This window comes from Mirounga angustirostris, unplaced genomic scaffold (assembly GCF_029215605.1).
Source record: "Mirounga angustirostris isolate CCGP_5_RB_7025 unplaced genomic scaffold, mMirAng1.0.hap1 SCAF_14, whole genome shotgun sequence".
Lineage (NCBI taxonomy): Eukaryota > Metazoa > Chordata > Mammalia > Carnivora > Phocidae > Mirounga > Mirounga angustirostris.
In genome coordinates, this window is record NW_026991722.1 from 4,101,397 (window position 1) to 4,122,977 (window position 21,581).

General features: G+C 39.3%; 1 protein-coding gene across 10 annotated transcripts in view; it reads right to left on the minus strand.

Moving 5' to 3' along the window:
- ZNF407 (zinc finger protein 407) overlaps positions 1-21,581 on the minus strand; it is a 470,693-nt gene that overhangs the window by 200,330 nt on the left and 248,782 nt on the right. For all 10 annotated transcript variants that reach the window (XM_064577670.1, XM_064577668.1, XM_045886546.3 and 7 more), the window contains 2 exons: positions 11,473-11,639; positions 7,707-7,790 (listed from right to left, as the gene is read on the minus strand). In XM_064577670.1, the coding sequence (XP_064433740.1) occupies positions 7,707-7,790; positions 11,473-11,639 (251 nt within the window). The remainder of the gene's footprint in view (positions 1-7,706; positions 7,791-11,472; positions 11,640-21,581) is intronic.

Sequence of the window (21,581 nt, forward strand, 5' to 3'; positions counted from 1 at the left end):
CAAAGCCGTCTTGAAAAAGAAAAGCAAAGCTGGAGGCATCACAATTCTAGACATCAAGTTATATTATTACAAAGCTGTAGTGATCAAGACACTATGGTACTGGCACAAAGACACATAGATCAATGGAACAGAATACAAAGTCTAGCAATGGACCCACAACTATATGGTTGACTAATCTTCGACAAAGCAGGAAAGAATATCCAATGGAAAAAAGACAGTCTCTTCAACAAATGGTGCTGGGAAAACTGGACAGGTCCATGCAAACGAATGAAACTGGACCACTTTCTTATACTATAAAAATAAATTCAAAATGGATGAAAGACTTAAATGTGAGACAGGAAACCATCAAAATCTTAGAGGAGAACACAAGCAATAACCTCTTTAACACTGGCCATAGCAACTCCTTAACTAAATATGTCTCTGAAGGAAAGGGAAACAAAAGCAAAAATAAATTATTTGGGACTTCCATCAAGATAAAATGTTTCTGCATGGTGATGGAAACAATCAACAAAACTAAAAGGCGACCTTTGGAATGGGGGAAGATATCTGCAAATGATATATCTGATAGGGGGTTAGTATCCAAGATACATAAATTGTAAAACTCAACACCCAAAAAATAAACAATCCACGTAAAAAATAGGCAGAAGACATGAATAGACATTTAGTTAACTATTTAAAAAAGCAATTCACCTGTTACTTTTTTTTTTTTTAATTTTTTATTTATTAGATAGAGACACAGCGAGAGAGGGAACACAAGCAGGGGGTAGTGGGAGAGGGAGAAGCAGGCTTCCCACTGAGCAGGGAGCCCGATGCGGGGCTCGATCCCAGGACCCTGGGATCATGACCCGAGCTGAAGGCAGACGCTTAATGACTGAGCCCACCCAGGCGCCCCTACTTTTTTGTTTTTTAATATGGTTGCCAGGAAACTTAAAATGACAGGTGTAGCTCACATGACATTTCTGTTGGACAGCAATGAACTAGAGAAAATATCACAACCACCTCCTCCCCAAAATGATTTGTAATATGTAATACTCTTCTCAGCAAACATTCTTTATGAGAAATTTTACATATAGATTAATTTTATGTATGTTCAATAATTCCACTTGCCACTTCTTAATTCTGGTGTTTTTTGAATAGTTTTATAAGTATACTGACTTATGTAGAAAACAAAGGAAGAACTACCTTGGTATAAAATTACCCTACATCAATTCCACTAGCAACAAAACTACATCTGTTCTGAAAACCAGAATGTTTAGAATCTTGTCCCCCTTTCTTTCTAAGACTATTAATATGGCAGTTAGCTGAATGCATCCACATCTCATTTGATGGTGTTCTACCTGTTACTGCAGCCCAGGGTGGGGCGGGGGGGCAGTCAGAAGAAGCCAGATGGACTTCAATCCCAATCCAGGTTTTGCCATATTTCAGTCCCTACCTGTAACCCCCCTGGACAAGATCAGAAGCGTAAAACCACCGAACAAGCAGGACAGTTATGAGGATTCGAGAAGACAAAGCATGTGTAAGGTACTTCTCACGGGGTCCCATGCCTCATTGCATTTGTCGCCCATATGCCCAGAGCAGCTGAGCACCGTTATGTGCACAGTGCCCTCTCACAGAGATGAAAGAAGGAGCACACACCCCAGTGCTTCTCATCAAGCTCTCCGAACAAGGAAAAAGGCAAACCTTTTTATATACAAAACAATTACGGGTTTCACATAGTGAATTTAACATAGAGATACCATTTAATAGATCCTACAAGGAAATATTTGATTAATTTTTGTAAAAAGAAGAACATATACAAAGCAGAGTAAAATCTTGGGAGTTGGGAGGCATTTTTGTACCTTTCATCAATTTGTTCTCAAGATACATCCCATCTATAACACCCCAATCAAGTGGTCACTCAGGGTCAGCCTGAATAACTCTTGGTTCTTGATCTCTAAACTGCTGGTCAAGTCACTTACATTGGTATAGACAACTCAACTACACTGAACTGACTTATACAAAAACTCACTTTCATGATGATGGCAGGTTTTGCTTTTGTTTGAGAGACAGTTGATGATATTCATCTTGCATAAGGCTGAAGAAAATGGCTCTATGTCTTCAAATTTGGTACAGAAATAGGCTATATCATAAAAACATAAACATCCACACGGAAGCATATCTGAAAACTTCTACATTTCATTATAAGAACTGGACTGCAGACTATTTTAACTACACACCAATGTCACAGAGCAGTTCACATGGACAGCAGAAACACAAAGTGATGCACTCATTTGGATAAAACTACACACATTATTAATTGTTTCACTAACTTGAAGTATCTAGACTGACCATACAAGGCAGACTGAAACCACCACAATCAAGACAATGAACACAGCCACCACCCCAGAGGTTCTTTATACCCCTTTCTCTCTCTGGCTCATCCCATCCTCAAACGAACTCTCATCTGCTTACTACCAATATATATTAGTTACCATTTTCTAGAGATTTATATACACGGAAACATACAGTATGTATTCTCTTTTGCCTGACCTCGTCTCAGCATTATTTTGTGACTCACTCATGTTGCTCCAGGTGTAAATATTTGTTTTTTATTTTAGCTGAGGAGTAGAGTAGCACTCCATGATATGAATGTACCACAGTTTTGTTTATCCATTCATCCAACAAAGGACATTTGAATTGTTTGCATTTAGGGGTGTTACAAACAAAGCTGCTATAAATCGTCATGTGCAAGTCTATGCATGGATATGTATCTCTTTTTCTCTTGGGTAAACATCTAGGAGTGGGTTGGCTGGGTCATTTAGTAGGTACATACTAATTTTGTAAGAAACTGCCAAACTGTTTTCCAAAGTGGTCTGACCATTTTATATTCCTACCAGCGGTGTAGGAAAGTTTCCACTGCTCCAAATCATCACCAATACTTGGTATGGTCAGTGCTTTCGATTTGCATTTTTCTATTGATGTTGAGAATCATTTCATGTGCTTATCTGCCATTCATTTATATTCTTTGGTGACATGTCTGTTCAAATCATTCAACCCCTTTTTAATTGGTTAGTTGTTTTCTTATACTTATGTTTTGAGACTTCTTTATATATTACAAATGCAAATGCTCGATAAGATTTGTGATTTATACGTATTTTTCCCCACTCTTTGGTTTGTCTTTGCATTCATTCTCTTGTCTTTCATAGAGGAGTACCTAATTAATGTATAAAGTTTTTAATTTGTCAGTTTATAATTGCTCAAGCTATGGGTTTTTTTTTTTTTTTTAATTACAAATCAGGCTTTTGATGCAGTACCTAAGAAATCTTTGATAATCTATGGTCACAAAGATTTTTTCTCCTAAATTCCCTTCTAGAATTTATACAGTTTTAAGTTTTACATTCAGATTAAGAACAGTTTCGAGTTAATGTTATACATGGTATGACATATAGAGCAAAGTTCATTTTTACTGCATACAGATATCCAATTGTTCAAGCATTGTACATTAAAAAGACTGCACTGCCTTTGTTCCTTTGTCAAAAATCCACTGACCATATAGATGTAGGTCTGTTCTGTAATCTCTGTTCCATTCCACTCATAGATTTGTCTTCCTTGATGCCAATACCAGAGTGACTTGATTACTGTAGCTTTATAGTAAGTCATGAAGTCAGGTTTGTTCATTGTCCTCAAAGTTGACTATTTCAGATCGCTGCATTTCCAATTTTAGTATATGTGCTGCCAAAGTGAGCACTGGATCATTGCATTTCCATATAAATTTTAAAATCAGCTTGCCAATTTTTTAACAAGAAGAAGCTTGGTGGGATCTGAGTCTTTTGAGTCCATGAACATGGTATATCATCCTATTTAGGTCCTTTAATTTCTCTTGGCAGTTTTTTGCAGTTTCCAATGTAGGGGTTTTGCACATCCTTTGTTAGATTACCTCTAAATATTGTACCTTGGTCACAAACAACTGAAAAATATAAGCATGGATCTATTCTGTTCCATTGAGTATCTGTGTATCTTTATGCCAATACAATATGGTCATGACTATTGTAGCTATATAATAAGAGATCAAGTTAGGTAGTATAAATCTTCCACTTTAACATAATGAATCTAAGTGGTCAAACAATTTAAAGATTTTTTTTTTCATTAGCAAATAGACAACTACATCCTGATGTCTCCTTATTCCATTCAAACTAATGTTTGAAAATATGTGCTAACTTGTTTATTCAAATAGCCTTGGGGTAGGCATCTTTATCCATTTTTCATGGATTTGGCAGTTATCTGGAGAGGATAAAGGGTGACATGATGGACTCATTGTCTGAGTTAGCACTGTAAGTGAAAGGTAATTTTCTTGGTTTGGAGGTTTAACATAAACACTTAAAAAAAAGGTTAACATAGCTTATTTCATCTAAATTTTTATGACATTTTTATGTGACACAATCGAAACTTAGAAACAACACTTTTAAAGAATAATGTCATTTATATTCTCTATAATTCTAATAATTTGAAGTTCATATTAAGCTAGCATTACATTACAATGAGCTATAATTTCAGACTTGACAACACTGTAGATTACATTGCGTAACACTAAGAAATTTTGAGTTATATACGGGTTGACAGAGAAGAAAATATAATGCTACCAAAATATGCTACATAAAATTCTACTCTATAACCACAAAGTAAAGGAAGGCTCAAGCGTGTCTAGGCTCCTGGAAGGGGAAGAACCCCATGTCAATTTATACAAACTACAGTTTAATTGAATCTGTACATGATTAATTTGGAATTTATTAGTTTTGGTACATGCCTGATGCTACTGTTCAAATATGTTAATTGGTATTTTTTTTTTCATCCACAAATGATAATTTCTTCAGGTAATTTCAGGAGATTTCTTCAAGTAATTTCTTCAGAGAACTATACTTCAGAAACACAAAAGTAGTTTTTTTTGTTTGTTAGTCTCAATATATAGCCAAAGAAATAAACTCGCTTTCTAGGTTGTAAAATTTGAAAAAAAAAAAAAAATCTACAAATTATAAATAAGAATTCCAGTTTGCTAATATTTGTTAATGCCTGAAATGAGATAGGTACCGTATGAAGAGGTGCATACACTTGTTAACGACTGATCAAAATGATTTAGTGCGCTGGGAACAGTCCTCCTGAATCCTTTGTCATTCTAGAGCCAGGAAGATGAGTAAATCTATGAGTAAGGCATCAACTACTCTTGATGAGTGCTACCTCTCAGTCAATAGCGCTGTGTACACCCTACACAAAAAAGCCAAAACAAAGGTGAATTTCCTTTCCTCCCGAATTTCCCCTTATGTGACATAACAGTGCATATTAAATCATGTTGTTCTTCATACTCTCCTTTACGAACAACAACCTTGGCCAAAGTAACCATCAAGGAATGTTCTGCATCTTAGGTAGCTGTGACAGAAAAGTAAAAGAAAGTCGGAGGGGGTACACCAGAATGGCTCTGGATACAGAGCAGCGCCCTTTGTGTGTCAACAATCTGTCAAAAGGCCTGCACACTTCTCATGGAACCTCACACTTCGCATTCCTTTGGGCAGGCTGGTGCTTATTAAGCGGGCCAAGACTCTTCAACTACACGTGAGGATTTGCTCCTGTGCCCTTGAATCAAGGGTCTCTGACAGGTGATAAAAGTAAATCTTGGAATGGAAGATGTTTTGTGTCAGCCCCCTAGACAGTCTGTATTGCAGTAGGGAATTATTTACGCCATTTGGAACACTTTTGATACCTATCCCCTTCCAAGCTGATTGTAATTTGCGTGGGCACTCTGGTAAAAAGGTAAACCATGTCAAAGAGGAATACATCGGAGAAATATAGATTTCAGTGCACCATACAATTCTGGCCTTTGAAAAAAACAAGCTGTATGATGCTTAAATATTACAAATCCAGCATAAAAGCCAAGGGCCTAGACTGAGTTGTACTAAGCTGTTTGGTTGAAGCAAACAGTCTTCAGAACTGACTTTGGTATTAAAGAATCATGTTTGATTTGTGCCACAGAGGGAGATAAATGCCACAAAGACAGATGCCTCTGTCTGTGAGACATTGTCCTATATGGTATAAAGTTAATAGCAAAGTAATAAGGAGCCTCTGGACCTGACATAAAATATAAAGTTGTGCCTGCCCGACACAGGCTTCATGATCGATCACCTGTAAGCGCCTGGGATCCTAGCACGACTGTCCTCACCGCAAGGGGAGAGGGAGCTCTGGCACCATGGCAGAGGGGGCACACGGGAGGCTCTGCCAGTCCCCAGGCTGCAGCTGGGAGTGACCTGGCGAGCAACAACGGTCGCAAGAGTAACATTCGGGCACCAATACACTGAATACATCAAGAGCAAAGCACCCTACGTGAGCACGCTTTACACCCCCCACAACACACACACACTCCAACTTCTCCAAGACGGCTGCCGAGGAGGGCTGCCATCCACTGGCCTCTCCTGCCATCCCTGACCCCGACTCCCGACGGCGCTGGATTAACGGGCTGTGGCCACAGGTTGCTACTATAAACTGAAAGTGGACTTCCACGTTTACAGAATTAAGTGTATGTTTCCAACATCAAGTTAAACACTGGAAATTTCACTTCACTCGATAATAACTCTTACCCTGTATGGAGACCTGAATCCTATACACGCACGATCTGAAAGAAGTAGCTGGCATTAGTTTTTATTAATCTTACAAATACCACGATGGGTACTAGAGCTACCTATGGCTAGCTGTTAAATATATCATATCAAGGTTCAAAATGTCCCACAAACAACATGTATCTTCATTTCATGCCACTCTGAGTGTGACCGCCAAACACCCCACTGTCATGGTCCCCAAGGAAAAGCCCAACATTCAGTGACAGATTGTGTTACCACATGATTTACCATCTAAACTAGGTCACTTTTGATAATAAAACAGTTCTGTTAATAATCAGAAGGGACAATGCCATTAACAGCACTGTCCCCGGCACGTATAATTTACAACTATTAACATAATTACTTATAAGACCGGGTAGGTGATCGATTTTAATGAATACTTAAAACTTTTCATTCTTAACTGTTCCTAACCGAGGCACCTATTTGATTTTGTTGCACCATAAAGAACGCGAATCACGAACACGAATCCTCTTCCACGTCGCTGTCTATTCAAGTAAGCTCTGCATTCTTAAGAGCAAGAAGAACAGAAACAGCAAGAACCTAAAACCGCACCCACTGTTCCCAACTCACAGAGGGACTGCCCCTAGAGGGTCAGGTGGTTAGGTGGGCCAAGAAGTAGCTGGAAAGGGCGGGGAGGGGGGCTGTGGAGAAGCCGGTTGCCAGCCAAGGAGGCATGGGTGAGCACAAAAGTAGGTGGGAGACGCTGAGGGGAGAGGGCGCATCGGAGAGCCAGCCGGGCCCCCAGCCTCACCCACCATGTCTGTGGCACAGTCTCATGGGCCGAGAGGGAGGCGGGTGTGTCTGCAAGTGGCGGCAAGCTCTTTCCCCTCCCATATAACACGGATTGACACAGGCCACCCGATCCCCGAACCATGCAGTAGGCCGGCTTTTTCAACATCTAAAAAGAGGTGAATCCAAGTCTTAGGTTATTCAAAGAGAATTCTCAGCAGACCCTCAGGTACAGGGATCGTACAACGACGACAAGACACGGCACCGCGGGCCGAGAGCGGACGCCGGGGCACCCGCCGGCTCCGCCGGGCAGGGGCGGGCGGCGGCCGTACTGACCTGTGTGCTGGCGGCGGTGCTTGGTGAGGGCGTGCCGCGTCCCGCCGGCAAAGCCGCAGAGGTCGCACAGAAACGACTTCTCGCCTGTTGCAACAATAAACAGATGAGGGACTGCGGAGGTCACAGATCATTAAAACATATCTATCAAGGCTTTCAGGGTTACTAATTCCTCCAATCAAATGTTTCCATGTAAATATGTCAAATGGGAATGAAATTACCACTGCGGTTTATTGACTGTGATAAAATCTGAAAAGCACCACTGAACATAATTACATACTTGTCAGACCCATAAAAATTAGCTTTATTATCAATGGAATGGTTTTGTACAACTTCATTTCTGGTAGATGTCTTCCAGATGGGGCTGCTTTATGCACTTGAACAGTTTTTATGCATATCCTGATTTTTTACAATTCCCATACATCTGGCCTTTCCGAGCTGAGTAAAGATTGCTTGGAATAGTTAATATACAGTATCTAGGATTCTACTTAAATAAAACATATTGAATTTTCCAACAACTGAAGGATATTGAATTGGTTTTATCTGATCCTATCAGGTTCTTCCTTTAATAACTTCCTACTTAATAACGTGAATTGAATGGTTTCCTTGAACACACAGAAGATCCCAACTAACAATAAAATCCACATTACTCAGTGCCAATAACAATTCAGTGCTGTTTATGTTTCTCAAACTTTCATGGCATAAAAAGGCAAGTCTAGGGATTGCTAAAGAAATTGTACAAAAACTTCAATTATCCATCTTTAATGATAGTTCTGGACTGAAAACCTCTGCAACAATTAGAGACAGCTTTGGCAGAGTTAGTATTTGTTAAAAGTGTATAAATGCTCATTTTATTTTAGCATTTTTACACAAGTGAACATTTTCCCCTACAGTTTATAAATGCAATCTATCTTTTTTCCGGCAGCATATTTAGGCAATAAGCGCTGCCAAGCTGGGCAGTTTATCCCACAAGGCTCAAAGGGAAGGGCAAAAGAGAATAAAAATGCTAACCGTGGAGAGATATGGTGAAATTATAAAACACTTTTCCAGAAACAAAATAAATCATTTGTATCTATCATTACTCATCTAGATGTTTAATGCAACAAGTCTTTCAAGAGTTTTGCCTGAGTCAGCTGGCTTTGTTCTAAAACATTTTGGCATTTCATAACAGAAATTTTGCTTGATGTGTTTGGAAAATGGTGGTTGCTTTTGTAAAGTCAGAAAAAAATAGTAAATGTAGGAAGGCAGAATAACTTCAGCAACCAAAAAGAGTCTCCCCTTCACTAGAGAGCATTATTAGCTTTTGTCATCTAGACGAACATATATTAATACAGAGAGTTTTAAACCAAATTATGTTTAATTTCATTTCCCAATATATGTGAAAATGTTCACTGTTGTCATTTATAAAATAAAGTTGAATTTAAATATTTTTCCTATCTGTGCTTTCCTATTTTGGGGTTAAGTTTGTCCCTTGGCATCATCATCTCAAGATTAAAAAAAAAAAAAAAAAAGAATAGAGTAGACGGCTGTGAAGAATAAAGTTTAATTATAATCACTCATTTAATTATTTAATCAATTTGGAGTATAAATCTTTCCAACTAGCCATATTATCAATTAAATAACACTGAAAGTAGACTTTTTAAGAATCCCATAGATAATGTGCTCGTTAACAGTAAAGTACTCCTCTATGTGGAGGCAAAACCGTTCCCCGTGACGTCTACCCCAGCAACGGCAATGTGGTCGTGAACCCCTCGTGCGCACGTGGGAGCACATCTGTGCCCGGTCTCCCCTGTGCCCGCCTGCGAGCATACTCGTGTGCTCAGCGGTGTGGCAGGGGAAGGGCTGCGCCATCCAACTAGCAAAGCTCAATGCGGACAGGGTATTCTTATTACTCTCAGATGCAAGAAAACGAGGATTCCTTTCTCCCATTTATGAACTTCTTTGTGATCTACATCTTTCTTGTAACATAAAAACAGAAAAAAACCTCATGAGATTTACACCCTTTACAGGTTAATATGCTATATAAAAATATTAAGTTTTATTCCCTTTCCTATTTGAAGATATGTATAGGGACAAAGACAAAATTATTAATTTCCAATGTGATTTGATTCTAGACACATTAATGACCTTGATTTTTTGAAGCATAGAATTCTATTTAGGATGTTAGCCTACAATGTATTGTATGCCATATTTACCTTGGTGGCTTGATTTGTTTTTCATTCTAAATTCGATTTCACTTCCTTATTTTTTTTTTTTTTTTTTTTTTCTGAGGGGTAGAGGCATTAGGGTCAAATAGTGGACATCAGACCATTTTTCAAAACAAAAATTTTGAGGAAAAAAATTAAGTGTAATATTTCACTCCATAAAGGGGGTTCATTTAACATGCCCTATTTATGTGATAGCAGGGATCTAATAGGAGACTTTCCTGAACAACCTGAATTAGTTTCAAGTGTGCCATTTTGCATTCAAATGTAGAAAGACACGGAAACCAATCCTTTATTTTCTATTAGAAAACAGCCACTGTCCCCTATCTCTCATTATGGTGCAGACTACAAGACCTAACAACAAAAATCCATATTATTGATCCAGCCAAGTCTCCACAATTATTCTTTAGAAGGAAACGCCGACGATAAATTACATCTGCACTGGCTTTTCATCTGCTGTTCGATATAAGTGATCTCTCAGGGCAGGCTGGGGACCTTAAATCGTCACCGCCCTTGTCAAGGAAGCTAAGGAGGCCTGGCCTTCCCACAAACTGCTTCAGAAGAACTTTTAACCTATAATTTCTAACAATAATATAGGATTCTTGGCAATCAGAAGAACATTTGGGAATGCTGATTAAAATTTATTATTTTTCTTCCTTGAAACAAAATACTTGGAGAAGTGTAAAGAGAAAGAAGACTACAAAAATAACAAACAGCTCATGGCAGCAGAGCCATAGAGAGATAAGGAGAGTACTCAACTGTAAGCTTGTAAGGAGTTTAGGGGCCCACTGTCCTTAGATAATGGAAAACATGCCATAAACAGTGAATATAACAACAGGGTATTGGCGGGCTATATATTTATGGAGGTCCAGACTGAGAGTTCTCAGGACCATGCCTAGCATAGATGTATTCTGAATGCTGGCGTTCACTATCAACTGGTTTAAATTCCATACACTTCTTTAAATGTTGTGATGTAAAACGTATGTGGATTTGTACTTTTCAAATATATAATTATCTAAAAAATTTGTAATAGCTGAATTCAGATTCTTCTCTTTGTATTAATTATCAAAAACTCTTGGATCCGATACTATTCTCCTCTTAAGAGAAATATTAATTTCATTAAAATTTTTTTAAATGGTATATAAAACCAAAACTTGTCAATGAATGTTCAAAAATAGTATGGCACTGAGTTTATATCAGTAACAAATTACAAGACTAGTCCGCTATGAAAACAAACTGTCCCCAAATGATCTCCTATCAAGATTACATCTAAGAAGATCTGTTTAAACACATGCATGTATATGTACACACACACAACATAAACGAGCTTCTAAATATGCGACTTGTTTTGATTCAAACACAAGCACGCACGTGTGTACACACACTTGCATTAAAATGTCACTTTAAAGCCACCCGAGTAGCACTGAAAAACAATGAAAGGAGACCACGGCTTTTAATATTTCATGAGTACCCCTTAAGACAAACTCTTCAACGAGAACCCATTTCTACAGACCACTGGCGAGGTAATTAAGCGCCCACGTTCACCCCGACGTCGGGCTGCGCACCTGTGTGCGTCCGGTAGTGGTCTTTCATGGCGGAGGCCGTGAGGAATGAGTAATGGCACGTGGGCCAGGTACACTTAAATGGCTTTTCTCCCGTGTGGAGCTTCATGTGGTTGTTCAGGGCCCACTTCTCAGTGAAACTCCGGTCACATAAGTGGCATGTAAATTTCCTGCACGAAGGAGAGAGAAAATGATGTGAGTATCACCGCCGCGGTACCACGGCCGGCCCCCGGCAGAAGCGTGTTTCGACCCTGAAGTGTGGCGAGTGCACGGACTCTGTGAGGAGAACCGCAGGCCTGGTCTGTCATGTCTGTATAACCAGCCATTGATTTTTCTGTCCAGGCCTGGCACTTCAGCCATTTATTCTCTGCTTTGCGGTTGGGCCCAACGGGTTTGAAAAATTCTGTTACAGTCCAGTCACCCCTGAGGCAAATGTGAGAATAGATTTCACCTGCACAGGCCTACACCACTTATCCAGGGCACGGGCTGTCAGAGCAAAGGCTAAATGAAAAGCTATCCATACTAAACTACTCAGACAACCCCTGCTCTCTACCAGGCGGAGGCGGCCGGGGCTGCTGGCCTGCAGTCAGCCACGGGGCCGGCCTGCAGACGCCGCTCTGGCCGCGCACCCGGCCGCCCCGCACTGCAGGGCTCCTGGGGACCAACGCCGACGCAGACGCGTTGCCTGAACAAGGTGTCCTTCTGTGTTACCATAAGGATGGATTTAAAAAGTTTCCTCTGGTAAGAATAAAAATAAGATTATAACTATAACTTTCATAAAACAACCTTTGAGAAAAAGAAACCTCAGTTATCTCCTGCATAAAAAAAAAAAAAAAAAAATGAAAATAACAGACCAGTACTCAACTCGAAAATATTAGAGCCCCACAGTTCACAAAGATCTTTTAATACCTTTAATAGTCAAGGCAATATGAACCATAAACAAAAACTTAAATCCTTCTTCTGGTTGAGCTGCTGTCCCTCGTCGCTTGCCTTCATGAAATCATCACTGAAATTTACTTTTTATTTCTAATACAATTTAGTTTAAAGCAATGCCTGTGATGAATAATGTCCAGCTAATTAATTCAGGATAATGAACAGTCAAATAAAAGCAAATTAAAACCCAATATTCAAAATTAAAATATTTTAATAGGTGGATAAGCACTGTGCCACAAAAGAGAGAGACTGTGGCAGCCTGCTTTGAATATCATAAATTGGGCTATACGTCTAGTAAGTCAATGCAATTTAAAAAATAGGATTATAATATGTGCGTTTTAAATTATGATATAAATGAGATGTAAAAAATGTGCGTTCTATCCATAAAGGCTTTAACTATGATTTTTACAAATTTCCTTAACCCCGTAAAGGTAGAAAAAGAAATCCTGAGCTCCAAATAATTAATTTTCTCATTTTGAAGCAAGTACAGATTAACTTAACAAATTAATCATCAGAACTTCACAAATTCTTAGGAAGCGAATTACGAAGTTAGCTTTTATAAAAGTCCTTCTTCATTTGTTATATGTAATTATATTTTTGTAGCAATAGATCTTAAATGCTACAGAAGTAAAAGTTGCTAAATATTTAAGAAATGCCATATAAAATATCTTAAGTGCTTCATTAATATTAAAATTGCCAATTACTACATCTATATAATGTATGTGTAGAAACACTCTATTTACACCCATTAACAGAGACTGACTTTGAAATTACTATATCATCTGATCACTGCTCACTGTACTAGAGAGTGACAAATATAACTAAATACTTCGAAATGCACTGTAAAAAAAAAATATCATGTCCGTATATCTCTTTGACAGGTCTTCATGCATTTAACATTTCAAAACCATGACAGGGATCTTATTTCCAAGATAAATTCCCCTATCTACTTATTTCTTCATGTATTTATTGTGGATCTAACCTTCTCCTACAAGAAATAAATAAGGAGGTTAAGTAGATGCTATCTTTTAACAAATAGTTTCTCTGCACTGTATTACAACTTTATGAATGACAAAATAAATCCCTCATTTTTAAATCTACCATGATGTACATTTAACAAAATTACATCTACAAAACCTCAATATATGTACTCTATTATTCATACATAATAAAAATGTTAAACGAGAGCTCAGTGTCTGTCAGGAAACGACAAAAGCCAGATAACAAAGAACTAACTAAGGCCACCGCCTGACTTTTAGAAAACCTCACGTGCTTTACAATTTGCTTTATGAAAATAAGTTCATGTGCTTGTATTTTAACAAGAACCTGAAATATCAGCAAGAAAAGTATCCTTATCAGACCTACTCTTCAAAGGGGTATTTCCTGGAACTACACAAATTCTGAGTCTCAAATACTGTAAATTATTGGCCTTCACACAAGTCCGTAAGAACGACATCGACCCAAGAGATGCAGCTCTCCTTGGGGCTTATCCCAGGGCCTCTCCAGGACAGAACCTGAGTGAACACATGTTCTGCTCTGCCATGTAGACCCAAGAAGGGAAGGTATCAATGTGTGTTCTAGATGTACTTTAGAAAGACCTGAACTCCCGCCAATACCCAAAACACTGTTTTAAGACAGGGGAGATGAAGGAAGAAGAGTCAGATCTGGCTCTCAAGAAAATCACAGGCTACTAAGGGAGAAAAAAAACATTGACAAAAATAACCTCAATGCCATATTAAAAAAAAAAAAAGATAAAATGCCATCCTAAATTTAAAAGCAGCAGCAAATTAATGGGGCGGGACAGATGAAAGAAGGCTTCCCAGGGGTGGTATTTAATTTAGATGTTAAAAGGTAGGGACAAATGGACATGGAGAGGTGGCAGGGATGACATGGCAAGACAAATGCATAATGAGGGCCCCAGCACTGGAAGCACGACACCCCCTGGGAATCTGATCGCCTGCCACCCCCCTCGGCGGCCACCCAGTTTCCTAGGAAAAGGGTGATGTCCTGTGACCTACATTAGCTTGGATCAAATGTTATTGTTGATGCTCTTCTATCCCCACATGGTGGTCTTCCATGAAAAACTTCTTAATTGGAATTATGATCTATTACAAAGAGTTCTGTTTGGTAAAAACTTGGTAGTCTCCTCTTTTATTGTGAAGACAGTTTTCTAGTAGGTCAATTGAAGGATGCAGAAAGACGACTACGAGACAATCCCATAAAGGTTATATGCTAAAACGGTAAATGAGACAAGCACACAATAGGAAGATGGCGCTTGGTTCACCTTGTATCCTTAAGGCCCATACAAGTGCATGGTACACAGTGGTGCTCGAGAAATAATTCTGGACCGACCGGGTGAAGTACTAAACTAGTGAGTAAGAGTTTTGCTCTTGACTCAATCTTCCCCAGACTCTGAGTGAGCATGTGAGATCGGGGTGTTACAGCCACAGGGGCCACGCTGGCCGCCAGGAGCTCCCTATGCTCATGCCATCCGGTCCTCTTACCTTCCTGCGCATCTCTGCTAATTTTACAAAGTGTGAGTGTTTCAAACATACAGAACGTGACATAATGCATACTGTACGAATTCACATCCATGTTTTCCGTATTTGTTTCAGCAACTTTCTTTGGTATTCTAAAGTTCTTAATTTAATTTTTAAAATCTTAAATGTTTATAAATTAAATTTTTAAAAAATGATATGACAGGTCATAGCAGAAGAATAACAACTGTGCTGTGCAGAAAGCCATCTCTGGGGGGAGAGGAGGGGGCCTCAACACCATTTCCAGGTCTTACATAATCTGGCTACTTTATAATATTTACTAGAAAGTTCAAAATGCCAAATAGTACTCTAAGACCTGTAATGAGAAAGGGCATTTTGTTACCTGCTTTTTCCTCAGGCTTCACTAGATGTTTCTACTGGATATAAAGTGATCTTAAAAGGTTTCGGCCGGGGAGGGGGGAGGGGGAGGGGGAGGGGGGAGAACACAAGCAAAAGAAATCAAAATGATACCAGACTTCTCAAAAACGTGGAATTAGAGGACAATGTAGCAATGATTTGTACATTTTGAGGGAAATGATTTTAAACATAGCATGTTACACGTAACACCTGTCCCAATTCCTACCAAGAGATGTCATTATAAAGTTTCTGGTTTCCAGGGACTGGGATGTCCAACTTTCTAGAATAAAGCCCTTTTTCATGTTGGTAACTATGATATGAACGTCAATTAAGGGTTCATCTTTTAGTGTAAATTTATAAGGCTTCCCAAATTAAATTCTACGCATTTTCCGATATGTTTCCAGCAGGTTTCTGTATTTACAGTTCTATGTGCCGTCTCCTCCTTAGCATCCCTCCCACACCTGGAATGACTCTGGGCCCTTGTTTGGTCTCCCTGTTAAATCTGGTGGGGAACCTGTCTTCCCTGAATCACTCATGACATGATTTGTAATAACACAGCCAAGACTAAATAAAACCCACATCTCTAGACTTAAAATTTTGAAGTGAGTATACTAAATATCCTCATTGTTAGATATATAACAAAACTATAAATTCTCACAGTGGTGTCAGTAGGCATTATGCACAAAGTAAAACTCAAGAACTCAGTAGGGAGCTGAATTACATGACTAATACCATCATCTTAATAGGTGCTTCTGCCGTACGGAAACTCTGTTACATGGTCTGTTTTTGAATACCTAAAGGGCAGACAAGTTATGTCAAAATATATAACTTCTATTTTGAATTGTGTCTTTATCTTTCCATATTACTATAGAAAGTAAACATCCTAACGGGAGAGTCTATACTCACTTTCTTCAAAGTATATTTTTAAATGTTATTTAAAGTATTTTAAACCCTATTAGGTACATTATTGACTCAATTTATTACCCACTTAATAAAAAATCTGTACACATCCCACTTACATAGGAAGACAAGGATATCTTGATACTTTGGTGCTTTACTACTTTGTAATTTTTTAAATACAGCAGGAAGTGTCAGTAGCATATCTTTATGTTCTTTTCTAACCTCTCCAATTCAGGATAATTTAGGATATGGTTGCGTTAGCAACGCTTTCTAAAGCTGCAGCTGTCCCTCCCTCTCCTTCAGAAAGCTCAGTCTAGGTAACCAGGAAGCTCCAGCACAAGCACAGGATGTAAACGCAATTGTCCCCATTAAAACAGGAACAATCTTAACTACCTACCAGCCGGGGAGTAGATAAATAATGGGTTTCATCACAAAATGGGATATCATAATGCAGTAAAAATGCATCAACTGGGGCTACATTTATCAGCAAACAATCTAAAAAATGTAACTGCATTAAAACAAGTTGGGTACAGAACTGTACCATTTACATAATTTTTCATAAAGGGAAAGGCATTAAATGCAAACCTATGAAGACCACATGTGAAAGCATGCACGACACCAAGTCTCTGAAAAGAGGGGTTAAGGCATGCGGGAGCGGGGGTGGATAGTGTTCACTCTTGTGCTACGATTTTGTTTTTATTTTTTTTATTTTTTTGTTAGAAAAACATTACAAATTGTATTGAGTTGACACCATTCAATTACAGCCACATTACTGAATTACACCTGTTCAGACACACAATTTTTTTTTTTAAGATTTTTTATTTATTTGACATAGAGAGAGAGGCGGAGAGAGGGCGAGAGCAAGCACAAGCAGAGGGAGGGGCAGAGGGAGAAGCAGGCTCCCCGCTGAGCAGGGAGCCCAATGCGGGGCTCGATCCCAGTACCCTGGGATCATGACCCTGAGCCGAAGGCAGCCGCTTAACCAACTGAGCCACCCAGGCGCCCCAGCGATTTTGTTGTTTTTTAAGAGAGAAGGAATCCAAAGTCAATGTGGCCATATGTGAGCACCTTTCCAAATGCTTTCACTGTTTTTGAAATTTTTCACAAGTCAAAAATTAGTATTTTAATCAAACAATCAAACAGTCTTTTTTATCTTCTCTATATGACTCCTTGGACCAGTCCTGTCAAGTTAATAAATCACACAAATGGACATCTGCAAAAACCGCGCAGCACTGAGCACGGTCTGGTGTGCTACAGATACAATTTCAATAGAAGAGTAAGCTAAATTTTGTCAAAATATTAACTAATCATGCAGTTATTATCTTCCAAAACTGTGAAACAAAGGTGTTGACTGATTCAAAACTATTCCCGTAAAGCCCAACTGAGGCTGCAAACACGTAACCGCCAGGTATTGCTGGTCTTCATGGGGAAACACCGACTATAGAACCGTGAACACAAGGCCAGGTGTGTATGATTCTCCCCAAAACCATTCAACATACTAATGAATTTGTTTCCACAATTCCTAAGTTACTCAACTACTACCAACGCCCAGGCAGTTTCTTGGGAATGAAAGCCTCTTTTTAAAATGATTTTAATTTCATAATGATATGATAATACACTAAGAGATGAAATGAAAATAGAGAATGACGGACTCTCAGCACAGTAGGGTCACCATAGGAATTCTGCTGAGCTGCAAACATAACGGCAAACAATCACTTTATTGAACAAAGAAGGACACAAAAGGCATCTAAAGACAACCACTGAAGAGCACTACAATGCTCAATTAATTCATGTGAGCGCCTTATGCTGAAAAAGTACCCCGAAGGATAACAAAGCAAAATGACAAAGTTCAGCACATTCTGCCATGGTAACAGATGCAGGATCCATAAGCACCAGAACTGTGAGAGGCCTGTATTGTTTCTGGCCCGGGAAACATCGGAGTAAAAATATACAACCCTGCTTTTAGACACGTTCATGTGCAACAGTCACTAAACCCACATTAAATAACCCCAGTATTATTCCACAGTAACTGTGTTCATCTATGAAGTTTCAAAGTACTACATACATGTTTAAATAAAATACCCAACTTTAAACTGCATGGAAAATAAATCAGTATGTTCTCTGAACTGAGTAATCCAAAAGGTACAGCAACAGCTAAATAATGAGTATGAGGACACTTAGGGTCCCTCTGAGCATCTCCTTCCAAATATTTGTGTGTGGGTGTATGTGTACAAAGTCCAAATAAAAACTCTGGTTCAATGAATGAAGTTATAACCCAACACCAAAAATATTCCTTGATAATACTAGTATCCAGATTACTTGAATTAGGCTAGACTGGGAGAGTGGCCTGTTTCTGATTATATATAAAACATGAGCATGATTTATATCAAGAAGCCACAAAGAGCTAAGATTAGAAAGGTTTCATTTACTAACTCTTTAGGCTCAAGTGTGGTTACAGATGAAAGTTGCCCCCCCCATCCGCCCTCAGGGCTTTTATACAGCACGCAAGGGAGCCTGCTACTGAAGCCAAGAGTTTTGAGTGCATTTTTGCCCTGAACAGGTGATAATTAGCCTAATTAACAGGCTAGATCCTTGTTAACTAGTTGGAAAAGAAATTTAACCTCACTCACGCCAAAGCCTGTCATTTTAAAACCTCTTAACATATCATTCAGATCCTAAAAGCTGTGAAATACCTTTTCTGGCTCTTTCAATCCAATCCAAAGGTTGAAAAGCTTTGTGTCAAAATTACTTCTGGGAGGAGCATTAAGCAGAATATTAATCCCAGGTTGCTTTAGTCTACTAAGAACCAAGAGAATGACTCATTCTAAAGAAAAACATTCAAGGATTATAAGGGCTATGCCCTCAGAGATTTGAATTCATCCTTCAAAATCTCATTCCCATGAAATTTTTCTTTGTCAAAGAGACCATAAACTCCAGTCTACCCAAAACCATCCCATGAAGTTTGGCTGGGGTTTTTCCCATTCCCCTGCATGTGCTGTATCCAGCGCTCACCAGCACAACAGTGTCCTCCATCAGGGGCTTGGAAAGGCTCAGTGTAAAGAACAGTAAATATCTTCTCTGTGGGGGGTCATCGGGTTTGATGCAACTACTCACCTCCGCCTCCCTACGAAAGAAGCAGCCACAGGCAGTACATAAAACAAAGGAGTACGGCTGTGTTCCAATAAAACTTTATTTACAGAAACAGTCAGTGGGTCTGATCTGGCCTGCAGGTCATAGTGTGCCAATCCCTGTCTTCGATGATAGAGGTCACATCCCTCCCCCCACTCATGTCCCCAACACACCCTGATCTACAGGGCAAAAGAACCTGAATTGAGTGCTGCCGAAAACAAGGCTCCACTAAGTCTTTTTCTCAGGGTCTGAGAAGTTGGGTTAGTCCTGAAATAGTTTATGTTTCCTGCACAGCTCTAAAACACCAACATGAGAAGAACAGGTGGAAGGAATTATACTGCATATGCGACCCATTCCCATTGCAGGCTACCCCCTCCTTTTCAAACTACCCCTTTCAAGGGTTTCGCAGAGCTGGAGGGCTTGGGAAGTTGAAACAATTTTAACTAACCATAGAAGTCAAGTCCTGAAGAACAAGACATATATTAAATTGCCACAATCCTCTACTCTGGACTAAATGAAATTTTATCGCTTCAGGTTAGGGAAGAAAACACTGGATTTATGTAAGGAAGGTTAAAATAGCAGTTACAAATAAAGGACTAATATTACTGTTTAAAGACCATATATAGAGAATTTCTTTTAAGTCATTGCTCTAATATAAATATTTTGAGATAAATTGAAAAACAAATCTTTTTTTTTTTTTTTTTTAAGATTTTATTTATTTGCGAGAAAGAGAATGAGAGACAGAGAGCATGAGAGGGAGGAGGGTCAGAGGGAGAAGCAGACTCCCTGCTGAGAAGGGAGCCCAATGTGGGACTCGATCCCGGGACTCCAAGATCATGACCTGAGCCGAAGGCAGTTGCTTAACCAACTGAGCCACCCAGGCACTCTGAAAAACGAATTTCAAACTCCACTTACAGCTTCATCACAAATGCCTTGACTATTGTTAAGTCTTTGGACATTTACAACACAGTGCTAACAATCTTCAGATTATAATCGTTCAGCTCCTTCTCTAGCAACTGATCAACAACAACAACAAAGTATGTATTAGAACTTAGTGTGTGTCCAGCACTGACCCGTGCTACATTCAAACCTATAAATAAAAAAAAAACATACATGCCTCTGTGAAAGGAGCCTATGGTTCAAACGGTCAGCACTAATATCAGCGAAATAATTAGAACATAAAAGCACCACATTCCGTTGGGCTTTTTAAGGAGCATCTTTTAAGATGCTTAGGAATCAGAGGGGGAGATGAACTATGAGAGACTATGGACTCTGAGAAACAACTGAGGTTCTAGAGGGGAGGGGGTGGGAGGATGGGTTAGCCCGGTGATGGGTATTAAAGAGGGCACGTACTGCATGGAGCACTGGGTGTTATGCGCAAACAATGAATCATGGAACACTACATCAAAAACTAATGATGTAATGTATGGTGATTAGCATAATAAAACAAAATTAAATTAAAAAAAAGAAGGAAGAAAAAGCACTGGTGGCTACTGACTGAAATGGCTAGAAAGGTTTCCTGGAAGAGGTGGGGCCTGAGGTGAGCCCGAGAGAACAGAGCAGAAAGGTCAGTAGGTGAGGCAGGCAGCAGGCACCCACAAGCTCAGGGCAGAGACAAGCAGAGGCGCCGGGCGGTGTGTGTGAGCAGCGAGCCAATCGTCTGAACCCCCGTGGGTGGGTGGGGAGCATGCTGCACGGAAGGGAGAGCTAAAGTTGCGAGTCGAAGCGGAGTCAGATGAAGATGCCTCCAACAACCAGAGAGAAGAATTCAGCTTTGAGGGGACAAAAGCAATCATCAATCTATTACTGTTTTTCTCTCTCCCCTTCCTATGTCTCTTCAGTGCTTGCTTTTCGCAATCACTTGATTATAATTTTCTAAGGAAATAAATGTGCCTTTACCCTTCCAAGTGCCCAGGACCACTTAGATGCAGTATGTATGCATACAAGCCACAAATCTGCCTGTCTGGTGAAAAAAAACCTAGCATAACAATGTCTTCATCTGAGATCTATGATGAGCTCACTTTTATTATGTGGCCAAGTAACACAGCCTTCCAAATAGCATGTTAGTGCTAACAAAGACAGCTTTCCTTCAAGCTACACACCTGCAGATGCTATGAAAATGTTACCAAAGAGCTAAAAAAACTCAGACTAGATCATTTACATGTCAAGGGAAAACCTTCTACTAAGTTTTCAGATGACAATCTTACCAGTTACTTACTGTGTTAGAATAAACTGGTTAACAAATATAAACAGGAC